The 18,579-nt window shown below is 45.3% G+C and overlaps 7 protein-coding genes across 7 annotated transcripts; 6 read left to right on the forward strand and 1 right to left on the reverse strand.

Moving 5' to 3' along the window:
- Nucleotides 1-728: 728 nt before the first annotated feature.
- Nucleotides 729-8,926, forward strand: TOT_040000626 (conserved hypothetical protein; the record flags this gene model as incomplete). The annotated part of the gene is given in 5 exon segments (XM_009694262.1): nt 729-936; nt 954-1,027; nt 1,060-1,401; nt 1,488-1,754; nt 1,787-8,926. 5 exon segments carry the CDS (start codon nt 729-731, stop codon nt 8,924-8,926), a joined length of 8,031 nt encoding a protein of 2,676 aa, XP_009692557.1.
- A 232-nt stretch (nt 8,927-9,158) lies between these two features.
- TOT_040000627 (BolA-like protein) lies at nt 9,159-9,410 on the forward strand (the record flags this gene model as incomplete). Its single annotated transcript, XM_009694263.1, has 1 exon — nt 9,159-9,410. The coding sequence occupies one exon, from the start codon at nt 9,159-9,161 to the stop codon at nt 9,408-9,410; it is 252 nt and encodes an 83-aa protein (XP_009692558.1).
- Nucleotides 9,411-10,152: 742 nt separating this feature from the next.
- Nucleotides 10,153-11,214, forward strand: TOT_040000628 (conserved hypothetical protein; the record flags this gene model as incomplete). Its single annotated transcript, XM_009694264.1, has 1 exon — nt 10,153-11,214. The coding sequence occupies one exon, from the start codon at nt 10,153-10,155 to the stop codon at nt 11,212-11,214; it is 1,062 nt and encodes a 353-aa protein (XP_009692559.1).
- Nucleotides 11,215-12,408: 1,194 nt separating this feature from the next.
- Nucleotides 12,409-13,297, reverse strand: TOT_040000967 (conserved hypothetical protein; the record flags this gene model as incomplete). The annotated part of the gene is made up of 5 exons (XM_009694265.1): nt 12,409-12,668; nt 12,701-12,814; nt 12,846-12,910; nt 12,940-13,067; nt 13,148-13,297. The coding sequence occupies 5 exons, from the start codon at nt 13,295-13,297 to the stop codon at nt 12,409-12,411; spliced, it is 717 nt and encodes a 238-aa protein (XP_009692560.1).
- Nucleotides 13,298-13,597: 300 nt separating this feature from the next.
- TOT_040000630 (conserved hypothetical protein) lies at nt 13,598-14,490 on the forward strand (the record flags this gene model as incomplete). The annotated part of the gene is made up of 2 exons (XM_009694266.1): nt 13,598-13,667; nt 13,703-14,490. The coding sequence occupies 2 exons, from the start codon at nt 13,598-13,600 to the stop codon at nt 14,488-14,490; spliced, it is 858 nt and encodes a 285-aa protein (XP_009692561.1).
- A 1,028-nt stretch (nt 14,491-15,518) lies between these two features.
- On the forward strand, nt 15,519-17,084 carry TOT_040000968 (conserved hypothetical protein; the record flags this gene model as incomplete). Its single annotated transcript, XM_009694267.1, has 1 exon — nt 15,519-17,084. The coding sequence occupies one exon, from the start codon at nt 15,519-15,521 to the stop codon at nt 17,082-17,084; it is 1,566 nt and encodes a 521-aa protein (XP_009692562.1).
- A 555-nt stretch (nt 17,085-17,639) lies between these two features.
- Nucleotides 17,640-18,493, forward strand: TOT_040000969 (tubulin polymerization-promoting protein; the record flags this gene model as incomplete). The annotated part of the gene is made up of 2 exons (XM_009694268.1): nt 17,640-17,696; nt 17,732-18,493. The coding sequence occupies 2 exons, from the start codon at nt 17,640-17,642 to the stop codon at nt 18,491-18,493; spliced, it is 819 nt and encodes a 272-aa protein (XP_009692563.1).
- Between the last annotated feature and the right edge of the window lie 86 nt (nt 18,494-18,579).

Raw genomic sequence — 18,579 nt, forward strand, 5'->3', positions numbered from 1 at the left:
GTCGGTAAATCACGATTTATAGGTATTTAACGAATTAAATTAAGATTGCACTTAAACGCACATCAGCTCTGCCTAACGAGAATCTACATGTGATATGGAGAATTTGGGACTAAGATAGCATCAAATCTCACAAATAAAGTGTAATAGTTTGTATTAAAGCAAAATTACTCAAATTATGCAGTTTTGTTGTTAGTTTTAATATTATTTGTAACAATATATATTTGAATGTGCATTAGACAGGTTCGAAATCAGGATTTGGCTAAAGTTAAGGTATTTTACCAATAGAATTCTAGATTAAACAGAGTTGTTTATTGTTTTCTTCTAAATCTCATTCATATAAGTCTATTTTACCTTTTAAATTTGTCATAATATTAGCAATTGTCTAATATAGTCAAAAAGTAATTATTCTCAACCATAATTTAGTTATTTTTGATACGAAATAGCTTAAATTTAACAAATTTAATTGTTATTTATGGCAAATTTAAATGTGAACACATTTAGTTGTTACACATTTGACATCATTCATTTCTCTGAATAATAAATTTTTCAGATATAAATCCAAGATATATTTGGTTTAAAAGACTAGATTGTGATCAATTTGGATGTTTTAAATGGTTTTTATGTGAAAATAAATTTTAATTTTCGAAAGATGATTAATATAAACTGATTGTTTGTTAGTCATGCTTTCATTATCGGTTGCTGTTATTAATATCTATGAATAAATTTCAATGATGTTGGAATTTAGTCATTCTGGTGTTAGGAAAAGAAGTTGTAACGGATTTTCTTTACACAGGAAGCATGTGTATAATAAAAAGTTAAGCATCCCTATAGCACTAAGATTCTTCTACCTTCCATTACTCATTTACGTGTTGGCAAGTAAACACTTTTTGAATGGAGTAAAAGCTGCAAATGATGGGTCGAGTAAGTTTGCGACATGTGATAATGTTCATCAGGTCTTGCGTTTAGTATAGACGCCTCGCCTTTGTACATTAATGAAGATCATTTGGAAGGAATCAGCTTCCTCCAGGTACTGGCTATTTATAATAATGGAATTTTCAGGAGGGAGGAAGGGTTTTGGAGAAAAGTAGCAAGTTCTTGAGAAAGAAATTTGGCTATGAAGATTCAGATTCTGACAGCGACGATGAAAGCAACTCTCACCGGGAGGCCGCCCACCCTAGTCAGACCCGGAGTGCCCCGTTTCAACAACATGAGCAACGCAGAGTACCGAACCACGCATCCGGAGGAATTGACGACGATTCTCCGTTTGCTAGGGAGTTGAAACGATCCAGCTTTCATGATCACCTTAACCATAAAGTGTCCGCAGGGGATGATTTGAAGTTTACCAAGGCTGGCGAGGAAGTGTTTAGAAACTTTAAGGATCTACAAGCACCAAAGTTTACAGTAAGTTTTTTGTGATTGTGGCTTTAGATTATTTAAGTATATATGTGATTAAATTCTCAAGTTATTCAAACAAAAATCACTTGCAGTTTCATCCTCACGAAAAGCACACGTTTAAAAACGTTGTGATTGAAAGAGACACCGATGTTCTCGACTTGAGGCAGAAGAATGGAATACTGTCTGCCAAGTTTAAGATCGATACTATAGACGACAACTCTCTGAGGCTGCTGGATCACTTGTCAAAGAATACAGCAAGTTGCACAGTAAAATGGGTATCACTTTCAAAGGACAAAAACACAGGCCAGATTCACATGGACTGTAAGTTCGACGTAAAGGCTCAGGGATTCTCTGGAGATGTAAGTTTATCAGTGAATCAAACACTGTGTAGACGCCAATCAAGGTTAAAATCGAGGGATTTTTCTCAAGAGTTCTGAACGATATAAATTTGTCGACGGATGGAATGACGTTTCATGAGCAGTTTAACAATGCTCTCAGCTTCAAAACGGAGGTTATGAAGGCGCTGGGACTGGACCCTCTTCATGAATGTTCAATAATTAAAGTAAACGGCAAAAAGTTTAGTATAGATGAAAAGGCGTTTAGATTTATGACTCACTTAGTAGACGATGGAATTAAAAATGTAATAGTGATAGTAAGACCGTCAATTAGGCTCTTGATCCACATCAAGAGGCCGTTCTCAGGAGTAATTGAGAGCTACACTCACGATGCAGGATACATGACAATAAAGGAATACAAAAATATGTTACTGTGGAGAGAAAGAGCGGAAAAGTTTTGCAGTAAAATCACCAAGGACGACTCAGCGAGATACGCCCTCGTAGGCATCAACGACAAGTTCATGGACCTGAACAACTACTTCTTCCACACGTTCAGAGACTATCCCACTGAGCTGATCACAGTGTTGACGTTCATGCCATACGTGATTATCAACTTTTACTCGCTAGAAAAGTTAGTTGTCTCTAAGCAGTTCGCACCATTCCACAATCTCAAGGGCATTTTGGAGTTCGGCAAGACCATGATCACCAATTTTAACAAAAACCTAAACATAAACAACCCTGACTACAGAGTGTACTCGTACTCGATTCAAGGTTGTTATGAAGAGAATAGGGACCTTTCCCTTCTGGTAAAGAATAATGGGATAAAAACAATGCCCATGATTCCACTCTCTGAAACATGCACGAACAGGGACACCAACGTGCTCAACCTGTATTTTTTGAACCACAGGCCAACTATGTTCAACTTTGAGGCGGAGGTGTACGGGCCAGATGGAAGTCCAATATCTACCTACAAAATTGCAATGAACTACGACCCTCGCGCAAGGCTTTCTTATCTGAAGGAGGAGGTTCTTAGCAGGCTCCTGAGAGACGGCCACTTAGTCTCCTCCAGTGAGCTGTTTTTCATTAAACTGGCAAACAGGAAAGGACAGAACGCAACGGATGACATGCTCATCAACGACGTTATCGACGTGGTAGAGGAGCAGAAAACGTCGATCCCCCCTAAGTTTAGGATCGCAGTGAATCCGAGATTTGACGTAGTGTATAGAGGAAAGGATGGCGGATACGAAAAGTTCAGAATAGATATGAACAAAACTAATCCGACAAGGAAAGACTTCACAGATGCAGTGGACGCAGAGTTGCACGAGAAGCATCTGTTGGGACCAGACGAACACATACACACTGTGAAACTGCATCCCAGAAACCCGAAGAAGAATAAGGTCAACTTTAATGTGGACATAAGGAGCGACGACGACGGCCACTTCCCAGCGGGGCTGAGAGCCGATGAGATCGCAGCGGAGACTGACCTGAGGATGAAGATACCGGTGGAGTTCGTGCGCGACAACGGAAAAGTAATTAAGTTTACAATCAATGCAGACTACGGAGCGTCTGATGATGAGATAGAGCGTCTGATAAGGAACGAGCTTAGGAAGAAGGGCTACAAGAAGGACATACCTGGTCTCCACTTCGACGTGAGGAACTCGAAGCACAATGACCTTCACGAGTTCTGGGAAGGAGGACCTGACGTAGACAGGTTTGTAATCAACACTGAGCTCGCGAGCGAAGTGGAAGTGGACGGGGATGTCCACGGAATGCCTTTTACGACTCACGTGAAGGTGCACCCGAGGGAGACCATGGATCAGCTGAACGAGGACGTGTTGAGGAGAGTGAGGCAGAATCCGAAGATTAGAGCATGGTTAGATGAGGACCCATCTAGGGAGAGTGAGGTGTACACAGTGGTCTCTGACATGAATGGCAGAGTCTACGACGACGACGAGTTGGGAAGCAACGGGCTGTACAACAGCAGCGGCAGGATAAGAATAGGAGTGTCGGATCATCCCTTTGAAATGGTATGGAAAAATCCAGCAACAGGAGAAGAAGTGAGTTTTTGCCTGTCTAAGAGGCCAGACGGAAGGTGCAGGCCGCTGCCGCCGAAGCTGGTCAAGTTCCCAATTCAGGACTTCATAGACCACCTTATCAAGGTGATGAAGAAGGAGGGGAAGTACGAGGAGCACGTTGCAAAGCCAGTGAGAGCAGGCCGCATGTTTACGCCGAACATAAGGCTCAAGGAGGTGCGCACAGCCGACGGTCGAAGGTACAACTGCGCAGAGCTGCCTGAGGACGCGAACTTCACCTTGCTGGAGTACGCCTTCGATCTGCAGGTGTCGGACATAAGGGCGATGGTGTTCAGCCTGATGACAGCAGATGAGCTCGAGAACCTCCACGAGCGCCAGAAGTCCAACAGGAGGTACAAGGTGGTGATAAACAAGGACTCTGGCGACAGGGAGTCTCACCTGGTGACCACGGACGACTACAGTCCAGCTGAGCTGAGGAACTTGATATACAAGAACTTCTCATCAGTGCCGTCGGACGCGACGATCGACGACCTGAAGTTCTACGACGACGCTGACCACGAAGTGGACTACGAGCACTTCACGAAGAGGCCGAAGCAGAACGAGACTCTGAGAGTGAAGTTTTCGATGAAGGACGACAGTCCGAGGCCGCCGATGCCAGAGTTCGACGACGTGGTGATCCAGCCGAAGCCTTACGAGACGATAAGGGAGTACTTCCTTCGAGCGATAGAGGAGCCCTCGGACTTCGGCCTGTCGCCGATGCATTCGTACACCGTGGTGGGCATCGACGACAATGGCAACTATGTGCATGTCGACAACATGCTGGATGTTCCAATAAAGGACCTGAAGAACTTGAAGAAGGTGCAGTTCGTGAAGAAGCCAGCAGTGAGGCCTGACGCGAACCCGGAGATATACTACAGCGACAGGCTCCCGGATCAGTCGCCGAACGTGGTCACGGTGGAGTTCGACAGCAGCAAGGAGAGCGTGCCCTCGCTCAACTCTAAGATCAGGAACTTCCTGATCCAAGTGCCCCCTGAGCAGATGGGCCACGTTACAATCGAAGCAGACGGAACGAAGTTGAAGTGTTCGCTTGAAACACTGAGGGACGCGTACATGATAAAGAACTTGACACTGGAGAAGCTGATGGCGCTGTGTCAAGGAGTGGACAGACAGAAGGGGTTCAACCATCTGAAGATGAACCTGAACTTGTCTCCAGAGGAGATGAAGAAGAGTGAAACGTACAACTTGTTGGACGGCCTGGGAACTCCGGGCGGGTCCCCTATCGCAAACTTTACACTATATAAGGGCCAGACAGACCTGGGCCTGAGCACACTGGTGAAGGTTAACGTGGGCACGATGAATTCGCCAGTTGCCGACTTCTACACGAAGATGGTTCAGATGTTCGGCGACTCGATAAACAACATAAACGACATAGGCATATCACTGATAAAAAACGGAAGAATGTATCCTTGTAACAACTCTAAGACGCTGCGGGGCCTGAAGGAGTTCAGCAAGGCAACCCTGGCCAAAATATTCCAAATCTGCGGGCTGCCAGCGGTGATTCCCGAAAACGGGTCGTATTTCCACTTCCACGTGAGCATAGACTTGAATGTTAGTCCCAAGTCAGGAGGAGCAACTTCAATGGGCAACACAGTCCCGTTGGACATATCCTACGACGAAGATGATCGCATGACAAACGTACACTACCAGGAGAACTTGTACCCAGATATCGCAAACTACATAAACGATAACCCGGACATAGACGGGTCGAACCCGAGCAAGTACCGAGTGACGATAAGGGCTGAGGAGCCCAGCCACAACGTGATGACGAAGACGTACGAGATGAACGAGCTCCCGCACAACCTGACGATGCACGACATGTTCCCGGACACGAACGTGCAGGAGCTGAACATCACAATAGACAGCAAGGATGGGAACAACCTGGGTGGATGGAGGTCGGAGACAGTGCACCCAGTTAACGACTTCAAGTCCAATTTCGATGCACTAAAGAGGCAGATCATACTAAACCTGAAGACGATGCATGGAAACAGCCTCGACTCGCTAGACAGCTACGTGGTAAAGGTTGGAATAAACGGAGTAAAGCACCAGTGCCACATAGATAACCTATCGCAGCTAGTGTCAATGTCCCTAAAGGACTTCCTCAAGAACTGCGTGAACATCGAGAACGTGAACAACAACCCTTCAATGTCATTCGGAGTCGGCTACGAGCCTAGGGTGAACGACGGGAAGAAGTTTAACGTGAAGGTGGTGTGCGGAGACAAGACAGTGTACTCAGTGCAAAACCTTAACATAAAGGACCCTATCCCCTCGGAGTTAATCGGAAAGTTGAAGGCCAAATACGGCGACGTGATGAATGGAATACAGTGGGGAGCGTACATAAACAAGGTGCAGGGAGACTGCCACTTCACAGGGATCCTGGACAAGGTGGATATGCGCTCAGTGCTTTCTCTGTGCGGAGTTAGCGACTCCACACTGAACGCGTATGACGTGGTCTTCTACGACATGAACTACGAGACGTACAAGCTGTTCAACAGCAAGATGAATACACATGAGGGAGCAGGGGAGTTCCCGGATGTGCTGAAAATCTCTCAGACCGTGAGGGAGATGAAGTCCCCGGTGCGCATCAGCATGCCCTACAGCTACCACGGCCCAGACATTGAAGTGCGAGGAGATGAGACGCTTAACGACTTCGTGAGGCAAATAGTGAACAAAGAGGACGAGTTCAACCCAGGAAACCCCTTCAAAGTGAAGGTGCACACGAACAACGGAACCTTCGGAGTAGACCAGCTGCCGAAGGGGGTGATAAACCACCCCTCTAGGGACCTGAACGGGAGCGTGTCGTTCATAATAGAGGACGACATGGAAGGCAACGACCCGGGAACTGTGCTCAATTTGCATTTCCCAGACAAAAAGCAGACCCTGGGCGACTTCCTGATCGAGTTGGAGAAGAACCCATCGAACGCGAACAAGAAGTTCTACTTTTCAAGCAAGAAGTCGTTCATCCCTTCAGAAAACGTGCCTGTTGAGATCCTACACACGCCAATAGACGAGCTGAAGGGCCACGGGTTCTTCCTGACAGTAGTAAACCAGTCGAAGAGCCCGGAGAAGGGCACCAAGTTCTCAGTGAACATCCTGTCGAGAGACGGAGTGTCAGCGAGTGAGTCGGTGGGAGACCTGCAGGAGCCTCTGACGAGCCTGTTCGAGAAGATATCGAAGAACCAGGGGAGCCTGGACAAGATGCTGGGCGGCAAGTTCAAGGTGATAATAGACGGCTTTGAGACGCACTGCAACCTCGATAACCTGGCGAGCTTCCAGAACGGAATGACGCTTGACAGCCTTCTCACGATGTGCGGCGTGCCTGACCTGGACCACAACCACGTGGTGACCATATTCTTCGAGACGCCGATATCGCAAAAGGCAGAGGGGCTCAAGTTCAACATTGACCTGAACGACAAGCCGCAGGGCTCGAAGAACCTGGATTACGGCTCTGAGTTCACAGTAGGGCCAGACGTGGAGGAGTTCCTGAGGAAGAAAAAGGACGCGCACGTGTACCTGGACATCGAGAACAAGGACAAGACCAAGGAGTTTGTGGAGGTGGACAGCAGTAAGTTCCTACAGCTGCTGAGCGGGCACCCGGAGGTGGTGGACATGCTGCTGAGGCTCGGCGTGCCGCAGACTCATCTGGGAGACCTGCAGTCGCTGCACCTGGTGATCTCGAACCTGACCAAGGCGCTGCAGGGCCACCAGAGCTACAACATAGACAACGGCGACGACCACGCGTACGACATGGACAGCCCGATTTCGAAGTACGTGGACATAGTTGAGCTGAAGCAAAAGCTGCAGGATAACCCTGAGCTGAGAGTGCGAGGCACAGTGATGCTCTCGGACGGAAGCAAGCAGGAGTTCGACATCAGGGGCAAGGACTTCGTGCACGCCGTGGACGGAGGCCAGACCTTCAGAGAAGTGAGCCTCAGGGCGCTGAGCTCAGGCGACGCCAACAACGTCGTCCACGTGAACCTGAGCTCGTTTGAGGGCGAGGAGGAGCACGGGCACGCACCCCTGCCGAAGAGGAAGATGTTTAAGAGGAGGTCGTCCCTAGGATCTGGGAAGAAGGGAGTTCTCGCACCTATCATCGGAAGTAAGCTGAAGGAATCGCTAGGGCTGAGGCGCTCAAGTGAGCCTACAAGCAGTGAAACGAGTGAATCGGAAGGAGAGCCAGAGTCAAAATCGCAAAAAACTGAGAGTCATCCGCACCCAGCGGCTGAAGGATCGGCAAAGGAGAAGCACCACGTCGACATCAAACTGCCGACGGGAGCAGGCAGTAAGAAGTCGGGCACTGAGTCCGGAAATGAGTCTGGAACTCAGGCCAAGGAGAGGCCAGGAACGCCGCCACCAAGCCCACAGGAGGCGGCAGAGGCCGCCCACAGAGTACCAGGGGTGCCTCCAACTCCGCGAGAGTTATATGAAAGTGAGTCCGGCAAGGGCTCCGAATCGGAAAGCGAAGCGAGATCACGCAACAACATGGGTCCTCACCCGTTGAGCAACGAGAGCGTGCTGAGAAACATTCCACTATTCAGGGAGATAATCGCAAACCCGGAAAAGAAGCTGAGCATGAAGGTTAAGACGACCAATGGAAAGGTTTACGACCTGATAGTGAGGGGCGGCATGCTGCAAAAGGCAATAGAGCACGGGAACAAGATGCGGGAGCTCCTGGAGCACTACCTGCAGAACGACGACGTGGAGGACGTGCACGACATAGAAATCTCGGCGAAGCTGGGGTCGAAGTTCACAGTACCACTCAAGAAGCACATCAAGGTGACGCTGCCGGTGATGGCGTCCGACGAGCCCCAGGAGTGCGACCTGAACGACTTCAAGAACCCGTGGAACCCGCCGGAGAAGGTGTGGAAGGTCGCGACGGTGAAGTCGGCGCTGGACTCATACGCAGAGGCCCATAACATCAAGGATAAGCCGAAGGCCGTGTACCTGCTCAACAAGGAGGACCACGAGAACCTGTCGGCAGAGATCATTTTCGACGAGGACCACCCGCAGGACGACGCAAAGCTGAATCGCAAGATAGGAGACGATATCACCAAGGGAAGGACGCTGTTCATAAGATACAAGGACACGGGAGAGCTAGCCAACTAACCAAAACAACCCAGACTAATGTGTTTAAACAATAAAAGCTACACGAGTAGACATTGTTGAGTAAATAGAATTAATGGCTGGTGAACTGACAGCATTACACACCCACCACCTAATAACGAAAATTCTTAACAGAACAAATATTCACTTGGTAAAAAATAGTACATTATATAATAGTCACAATAATTAATGATATTATAATAAAAATAAAATAAGATAGAGGAGTATTTATAAGATGATGGCACTGGTGGAAGAAAAGATTAGATCAGCCTTATCTCCTTCTATTCTCAGATTAGTCGATAAATCCGGAGGATGTGGAGCCTCCTTTGAAGCGGTAATAGTTTCAACCATGTTTGAGGGGAAAAGCCTGATAGATAGGCACAGGTTAGTCAACGCTGCAATAGCGGAAGAAATGTCGACGATTCACGCTTTTAGCATGAAGTGTCACACACCAAAGGAATGGGAAGAGAAAAATAAATCGCAATAAGGGAAATTTTTAAATAAAAGTTTAAAGTTCCGGGGAATATTGACTGTCTGTAACAAGGAATTCAGCTTAAAATAAATGTGGAATCATGCTTACACAATGCCTTTAGACAATAGAATTTTTAATTAATTTTTTGTAAATTTCATATACATAATCAAACATCAGAGTTTGAGTGACAGTTTGTGGATAAAGAAAAACACAGCCGAACCCATAAAAGTGATTCCACAAATTAGAGAAAATAAAACACAGCCGGTAAAATAATTAGTATACAAATACAGCGTGGAAGACTAAATAAAATAATCAAAAAAGAAGAAAATAAATAAACTCAATAAACCAAAAGTTGCACGTTGTGTGCATCATGTGTGTGTCACCCGTTAACATCACAAAAAATAAATTTATTTTGTTGAAAGGATATTATATTTTTTAGAAAATACAGTTAAAAGAAAATAATAAACAAATATCCAAAAAGAGAAATAAAATATTTGTACGAACAATTATAATAATAGGTAAGTGCTATGAAACGAATACCCAGTTGATGAGTGATTTATTAACTTACAAACAGTAGTTAGTACAGACTCTACTTTGGTTACAGAATAAATAATTAGATAAGTCGGAATTAGCTATCCAAATGCCCTAAAAGACTCACGCATTCTTCAGATTCATGTTAATTTGTCAGAATATAAATTGATCGATATCGCCTGTACTAGGTGTAATAAATTGTAGAATATTTAGCGAAATCTTAAAAATGGAAACATATAGATCATATTGGAAGTGGGAGAACGTAAAGTTATACTTTACAGACCCGAGTCTTTTGACGCTTGAAGTGCTCTTCATTCTTCTGACCCTCAGCAACGTATACGTGGTACACACGCTCTTCACGACCGTGATACCGGCGCCGCTGTTCATTACGTGGTGGCAGCTGGCCCAGGGCCTGTGGACCGCCTGGGTGCTCGGCGACTTCGGAGCCTCGTTCCCGAAGCTGGCCTACTTCCCGCCAGTGTCAATTGACGCAGGGCTCCTCAAGGACCTCCTGCTGCCCACAGTCTCGTACGTCGCCATGCTCACGTCGGCGAATGTGCTCCTGTCGAAGGCGCCAAGCACCGCAGCATTCCCAATCCTGGCATCGGGAGCAGTTGCAGCCCATCACGCAGTCCGTTTCGTGGCCTGCGGCGAGGAGTACATGCCGCTGAGGTGGAAGGCAGTGGGCTTACTCGTTATGGCCTTCGTTCTGGGGGCCACCGACTCCAACGTCGCTCCAGGAAACGTGGTCACGGCAGCCTGCGTGTACGCCTTTCTGGCCGCAGTCTTCAGAGCCGGGTGCATGGAGCGCGCCCTGCACGTGGTCAACGGCAAGGGCAACGCGCTGCACAACCACCAGCACCTGATCGGCGCAGTGCTGCTTCCAGTGGCAGTGTTCTTCAGCGGAGAGTTCACAGTCCTGCTCAGAGACCTGCCCTTCAACTTTTTAAGCGTGAGGACGTGGCAAGTTTGGGGCTGCTTCTTCTTCGTCGGGACCATCCCGTTCCTGAAGAACGTGGTCTCCAACAGACTTATCAGGCAGACGGGCCAGGCTCCGTGGAGGTGTCTCGAATTGGTGTCAGTTGCACTGCTCTTCCTGATAGGCTCCGCTCAGCTGAAGCCATCCTGGAGGTCAGTTCTTGCAACGATGTTCGTGCTCGCGGGCCGTTTACTCGGAGCATTCGACGTCGTCAAAAACGCGTCAACTGAGCAGCCTACTGACATGTACACCACAGCAAGCAAGCCATTCTTAGACGAGGAGCACGCAAGCGCACAAGAAATGCACTAAGATCGTAAACACTAACCCATACGTGTTAGATTATGTATCCGTTCACATCTGTACATTTCTGTGTCCATGAATTATGTATTACAATCGTATCTGCACTTATTTAAGTGAAATATTAGTAGAAGTATGTGGTTACGTAATAGTATGCTATTAATGTGTTGGTGAGTTACAACGATGTGCGCGTCAAGTGTGTAGCGTCGTTTGCAGGTGGGAGTACGTTTCCTCGGGCATTATGCCCAGCTCAGCCTCGAGAGAAATGTCAGGGAAGAGCTCCTCGAGGGGCTTCCTGGAGCTGTTTTCGGAGAACTGGTCGCGCAGCTTGCAGTGCCTGAGCCAGGACCTCAGATAGTCGGCCGGCATAAGCGTGTTCCTCATGTGATCCACGAAGTGCTCGGACCAGTTAATCTCGTTCAGCTGCCTCTTGTTCTCAGTCTGCTGAGTGAACACGACCTGCAGGGAGTTGTCGACGAAGTTGTTCAAATTGCTCAGCGCGGACTCGAGCTTCTCGTAGCACTGCGCCTCCACACTCTGACAGTTCTCGGACACCTCGGACTTGACCGCCTCCACCTTCTTTAAAATCTCGTGCAACTCCTGCTTCCTCTGCTCCAGAGCAGTGTCGGTCGTCGAGGCGAGGTTATGGACCACTGCCTCGTAGGCGGTGGAAATTGGAATAAAGGCGTCTTGAGCTACAGAATTATATTAGGTGAAACAAGTACCTCCGTTGTCGTGTATGTGGTTCGAGGTACACAGTTGACAAATAGGCGTTTCACACACAGTGCAAAACATATGATAGGACTTAGTTTGATGCAGTTTACATTTCGTATACGGCCTTGGCATCTAAATTACAATTATGAAACAGTGTATGCCCACGGATTCATGCCTAACAGGAATGTGGATAAGACAGTACCTCGCTCAGCGGCACTCTAATATGCCTTGAAACAACCTTGTTGTTAGAATGTAGTCTAACGTCGCACTTTGCGCATATTCTATATAAGTGGTTTAAATCAATCCATGATAAATGTGATAAATAATTTAATAAAAACGAGGTAATTACCTTGCGGTATCAGATGGGCAATAGATCGTAGCTACGTCATTTTGACAGTTGTCACATAAGGGCAGGGCAAAAGACTCTTCGGCACCAGGGTCAAACTCAAATTGAATTAAGTATCTTGCCAGAATCTAATAAACATACGTGAACTAACAGTCCATTACCTGTGACGTGTCATAGATTATATAGTTGTGCTTAAATGTGTTTTGAGGCAGGACTCCCTTGGTCTGAACCTCTACAGACATATCAAAGTTATTCTTTTCGTCTTCTGATCCCGCAAAAACAGTCAGAGAGTCCAATTTTATATTTTCTGAGTTCGTGAGGAAACACGAATCGTACTCCACAGGCATAGAAACCCGAAATCTCTGTGCCTCGACCACGTCCGGTACCTCCAAACACTTCCCAACCCCTAAGATAAAAAGTAAAAGACCAATCACCTACCAACGTCGCAGACGAAATACTCAAACACCTTCTTCTCTCCGTAAATTGACGCATAATCGGAGGTAGCAGCAGGTGTCTTCGGTGGAAGCAATTTACCATTAGAATCGAGAGAGCCTGCGTGTGTTTAACTTGGGACTGAACAAACCAGTATTATTATCCAAAAGTGTTTTCCCACTAGGGTCAGTGTTCAACAAGGGGAATCCGGGCAGACTAAAACCGTTAATTATTCTGTTACACACCTTAAATTTCCAACAGTTACGACAAACCCAGGGGCGCCTATTTCAAAGCCCCTCGTGCACACATCCTGGACCGAGTTAGATCTGTCCAACGACTCGGTGTCAATAAACGATTCTAACACCAGCATATTCTGAAAATCAGGGTTAGGGTGAATAAATGTGCATAATTGCAAAAATAATTACACATTTGGGCAAAACGTAAGTACCGTACCTTGGTTCGCCGATTAAACATGGCCAGCGACTCTGGCCTCACTATATTCCATGCTTGCAACAGTCTAACCCTCGAAGAGCGGCACCGAAGCTGAAGAGCGAACTCTATCAAATTCCATTCATCGCTGTCCCTAATCACAACATCCTCCATTGTATTTTAAATTTACATTAAAAATTAATAAAAATATTTTACAATTATTTAAAGAATAAATAAAATGACGAGATGTGTAATAAGAAATTTTTTACCTGGGGAACAAATTGTTTGAATAGAAAATCAATTCGAGGATCATTTCTTTATATTTTATTTTTAATCTTATTTAAATGTAGTTTTATTGTATTTAAAATGTTTTTCAATACAAATTTGAGTTTTTATTCATATTCACTTTTGTAACATAGTCTATTGTAACATTTATTATTTTAAATTATACTTTCCTCTTAATTTCACACAGAAATGACTAGACATAGTAAGAACAATACAGCGAATTCTATTTTTACCTATCATGAGAGGAAGAAGGTCAAAGGTACGTTTAATTAGTTATTTAACACAGTAATTCAGATTTTAATACCTTAACTCAGAGGCTAGGTGCCTCGTCTATGCGTAAATTTGAGCAGTGCTGGCTGTGCCTTTCAACGGCAGTGAAGCCAGTGACGACCCCGGAAGGTTACATATACTGCAAAGAGTGTATAATCGTATCTTTGTCGAAGCAGATGGAGAAGAATAAGAAAAAATTATCGCAATGGGAATTGGATATGAAGGCCTGGAAAGAACAAGTTGACGAATTGAAGAGACAGGAAGAGTCGGAAAAGAAACGTAAATTAGTAGAGGAAAATTTGTATTCACTAGAATCGGTAAAGAAGCCGAAGGTGTTAGAAACAAATAATAAGTTGTTCAAAGAAGACATTAAAGAGAAATATACGGGTAATTTCTGGGTTTCGCAGCCATCTAAAGCAGATGCAGTCAATTCAAGTTCGAGGAAAGTGGACATTGAAGAGTTGGAGAAGAAGGCTCCAGTTAAGCCGAAAAGCACGTTGACATGTCCAATATCAGGGAAGCCGCTGAAACTGAAGGACCTGGTGGACATCAACCCGGAAGTTTCTAACGAGTCAGATGCGCCGAACTCGGAGGTGGTGTGGCTGTGCTCAGTGTCGAAGAAGCCGATTCTACACAACCAGGCGTGCGTATACAAAAAGAACGGAAAGCTGGTGATGAAACAGTACATTGGAACGTGCGACGAAGAGGACGCAGCAAACGACGAACTGTTTGTACGCCTGATTCCAGCAGGAACCGGATTCGCGTCACACAACAACGTGGAGGCAAAAAAATTTAGACCATGTATGCAGTAATGTAGTTTTATGTGTACGAAGACGTCGTTATTTATGAATTAATATTAGGTATAGTTGTAGTCTCTAGGACCATAAAGAGAAGTTGCAACACAAATAAACTAATAGAAAACAGATAAAATATGAAATAAATTACAATAAGTAAACAATGATTTAACAAGAAGCTAATAATTAAAAATGATAAAAGAAATTAATAAAATGAAATTATTTAAAAAATATTAAGAATATAAAAAAATATAAAATCTGAAAAGAGAAATATGTAGAAGAAGGAAATATGGGTAAAAAGAATAGAAGGCAAGATGTGTTAAGAATATAAAAAAGACAAAAGGGAAGTTAAAATAAAAAAATAAAAAAGAATAAATACAAAATAAATGCAAGGTTAAAAGGTGTTTGGCCGAACTGTGTAAACAAAGCAAAATATTATAAAAAAAACACCCCAACTTGATAAGCGTGGGCAAAAAGCCAAATACCACGCAATGAGTAAATTTATAGGATTTAATTTAAATAATTAACAGCAACGTGGTTATATGTCAATAAACAATAAAATCCACTAATATAGTATTTCATAAATATTTGTGGAAGATATTTTGTTAAATAAATAGCGTAATTTGTTTAGTAAAATTTTTGTATATTCGACACACCTTGCTAATTTTAAAATAGCAATAATGCCTGCTTTGTGATAATTTTAGAAATATTTTATTATCAACTAACTTGTCGTCCCAATCGTTATATATTATGTCAAGTGTAAATTATAAAATAAACAGCAGCATTATTGAAAAGAAACAATACACTCATTCAAAGTAATCACGATGTCATATTTGGAAAGAATAATAACCTAAAATGAACTTGGACTAAAGTAAACCAAAATATATCAATTATAAACCCAATGATCTACACATTTTCAAATTGACGAATTTGATGAGACCATATACATACAAATCTACAGTCAGAGAGTGCAAAGTCAAAAAATAAAATCGACTCACACGACCACTGGTTAAAACACTGTTAATGTAGATAGAAAATAGATTGATATGCCCGGTACGAGGTTACTGTCAAGAAAAGCAGCTGGATATGAAACAGTTGAAGCTCGAGAAAGTGTATCAAACAAAAACACAGAAATTAACAGCGAGCACACTGCTGGGGTTGACGATTCTATGAGCAATCAACAAACACAGCTAAAGCCACAAACACAAACATCACACCAAAACCAAAATCCCAACGCTAAAACAGATAATATGAAGCAGCTTGGGTTCGAAAACACAAAGCAAATGATGCAAGTACAACCCTCATTCATCCAACAGTTGAACCACCAAGGAGGACAAAACCACCAAACAACAATGAATCAAAGTCAACACGGAATGATGAGTCACCCAAACATGCAGATGCAAATGAATCACCCAGGATTCCCGCCGATGATGGGATTTCAAATGTTCCAGACTCCAATTAACACAATTAACACCATGAACAGTATGAACGAGTTTGCATACGTACCACCAATGAGGTTCTCGAGTAAGGACCTGGGAGGGATGGATCAAATGACGCCACAGGCAGTACTGGGACGCCTGGGAGGGCACCAAATGCCGGCGGCGACATTCGCACCGCAGCCGCCGCCAGGACAGTACGGAAGCGCAGCACATTACAGCCAGTTCTTCGATAAAAAGGACGACACAAAAACAGACCTGGGGTACCTGGAGTACTCAGGAGGAGTAGTCTACGACAACGGCTCGTACTCAAACGGAGGAAGATGGCTGACATTCTGGGAGTACAAGGGAAGAATATGGAGAAAGTCGTTCCCAGTGTCACTCTTCGGAAGCCAGGGAGCAAAGGAACTGGCGGAAAACTTCTGGGTGAGTAAGATGAGAGCAATACAACTGTTCAACCGCCACAAACACGAAAAGATACTCAAGGCAGAAAAAAAAACGGAAAGCAGAGGAAGAAAGAAGAAAATGACGCAGACGCAAGAAGGACCGATCCCACACCTGAGTTTAGACCCGACGCTGGCAGCACAGTACATCATGCAGGACCAGTCGAAGAGAGAGAAGGAAATGGCGAAAAAGGAAGCAGCAGAAGAAGAAGCGTCAGACTTTAAAGCAAGAGAGCCGAGAGTAGTGAAGGCGGACACAGAAGGATTGACCTGGGACGCAGAAAAGAACACATGGTCGTTCGAAAAAGTCGAAGACAATGAGCTGACAACGTTTAAACTAGAGTGCACAAACAGAAACGAAGGACTCGAAAAAATAGTGGCACTGCGCGAAGAGTACGAAACGAACCTGCTGAAAGAGTACGTGGAGCCAGGAAAGTCTAAAGGACTGGTCTACGATAAGGCGAAGATGAACTGGAAAGTGACACACTGGATACCCTCCAAGGGCATCAAGAGGAACAAGCTGTTCAGCATCACGAAACTGGGCTACAAACAGGCACTGGAGGCAGCGCTGGCGTACAAAGAGGCAGTGGAGGAGGCGGGAGGAGAGGAGCCTGAGGACGCGACGCCGGACCCGGTGCCGCAGGATGAGCTGTTCAGAGACCCGATGGTGGAGCACTACCACAACGTGCTGAGGTCAATCGCCGTGAGACAGGTGAAGGACGGCCTGTCATAAGTAGAAAAGCATCGGAAAAGAGGCCGTAAGCCTCAAGCAGAAGAACCTCACTCTAAACAGCATTAATATGTAAATTTTAAGAATAATGTAATAAACATCACGCAGTCGTAAGACCTGGCCGAGCACGTCGACCCGTCGAGCGGTTCCGGAAGTTTATGCACGATTATTTTCATAATTAGATAAGTTGATTTAATGAATGTTTTAACAGAAGAGAGAGTTTGGGGAAATTAAAGACTAGTTGGACAAGTGTGTGACCGGAGGGGATACACACACGAGTATAGGTAAGTGGCGAGTAGATGAGCGAATGTGAGTTAAAAAAAATAGAAGACAGTGAAAGCAAAAAAAGAAAGAGTAAATAAAGTTAGACAGAGAGAGATTGGGGAGAAGAGTGGAGGAAGGCTGACGCACTTAGATGCATTGGCAAGAACCGGGAATCCAAGTGTACCTCCAGAAAAATTTGGAAAAGAAGAAAAATATAAATAATATTTGGGTTTTAAAGACTGGAGCAGATAGGAAAGCAATAAACATGGGATTAAATGAATGAAAAGGACATAAATGACTGGATTCATAAAGTATCTGGAAGATAACTGTAACTACAGCTCAAATCCATTCGTAAGTTTAAAAACTGTAAAATAAAATAAATACAGCTCGTCAACGCAGTCGACGCGAGTTTGAACAAAAGTTCCGCTCGGAGCTCACGGAGCTCCCGGAGAGATCCGGAGCACGCCCGACTGCTTTACAAGGAGGACACACATTCGGGGCCAGCGCACAACTTTGACCACGTGGCCTCGGCGTTAGCAAAGTACGACTTGGCTGCGGTGTCAAAGGACTTGAAACCGCTTTTGAACGCGGACGACGGGCGACTGAGACAGCAGTCGCTGCGGGAGCGCCTCAGGCGAGGCGAGCTTTTTTTGACCACGGACGGCCTCCCGAGTGGGCCCAACGCTTTCGAGGCCTCCTCTCCGAAGAGGAGAGATGTGTTTGAGCGTCTGACTGACCACCGGTTTTACACCGGCATCCACAGGGAGCGTTTCGACGAGAACGGGAGGGGTCGTGGCATGGCTGGCCGCGAGAACCTTTATCTGTTCGACGGGAGCACCGAGTCCTTCAGCCGCGTCCACGAGGTGTACTCGTCGGCGCTGCCCAGGGCCAGGCCTCCGGTGTCCTCGAGGGTGCCTGTGCGCAAGTTCGGGCTTCAGGTGTCCGCCCCCAAGCTAATGTGGCTCTATCGCAACGGGGACAAACACCACGACGGGCTCCCGTTTTACCTGCGGCCGTTTATAAAATCGATGCAGGTGCTGCACGTTGAGATCGGAAAGGTGAGTGTAATCCACCAATTTACTCAGCAACATTACTACTTGTTCATTATTATTGTCTTTTGTTCACTATCACTACTACTTGTTTACTGACATTACTACTTGTTTACTAGCATTACTACTACTCATTTACTAGCACTACTACCCATTCACTACCATTGGCCCTTGTTCACTAACAT

The sequence above is a fragment of the Theileria orientalis genome, chromosome 4 (assembly GCF_000740895.1).
Source record: "Theileria orientalis strain Shintoku DNA, chromosome 4, complete genome".
Lineage (NCBI taxonomy): Eukaryota > Apicomplexa > Aconoidasida > Piroplasmida > Theileriidae > Theileria > Theileria orientalis.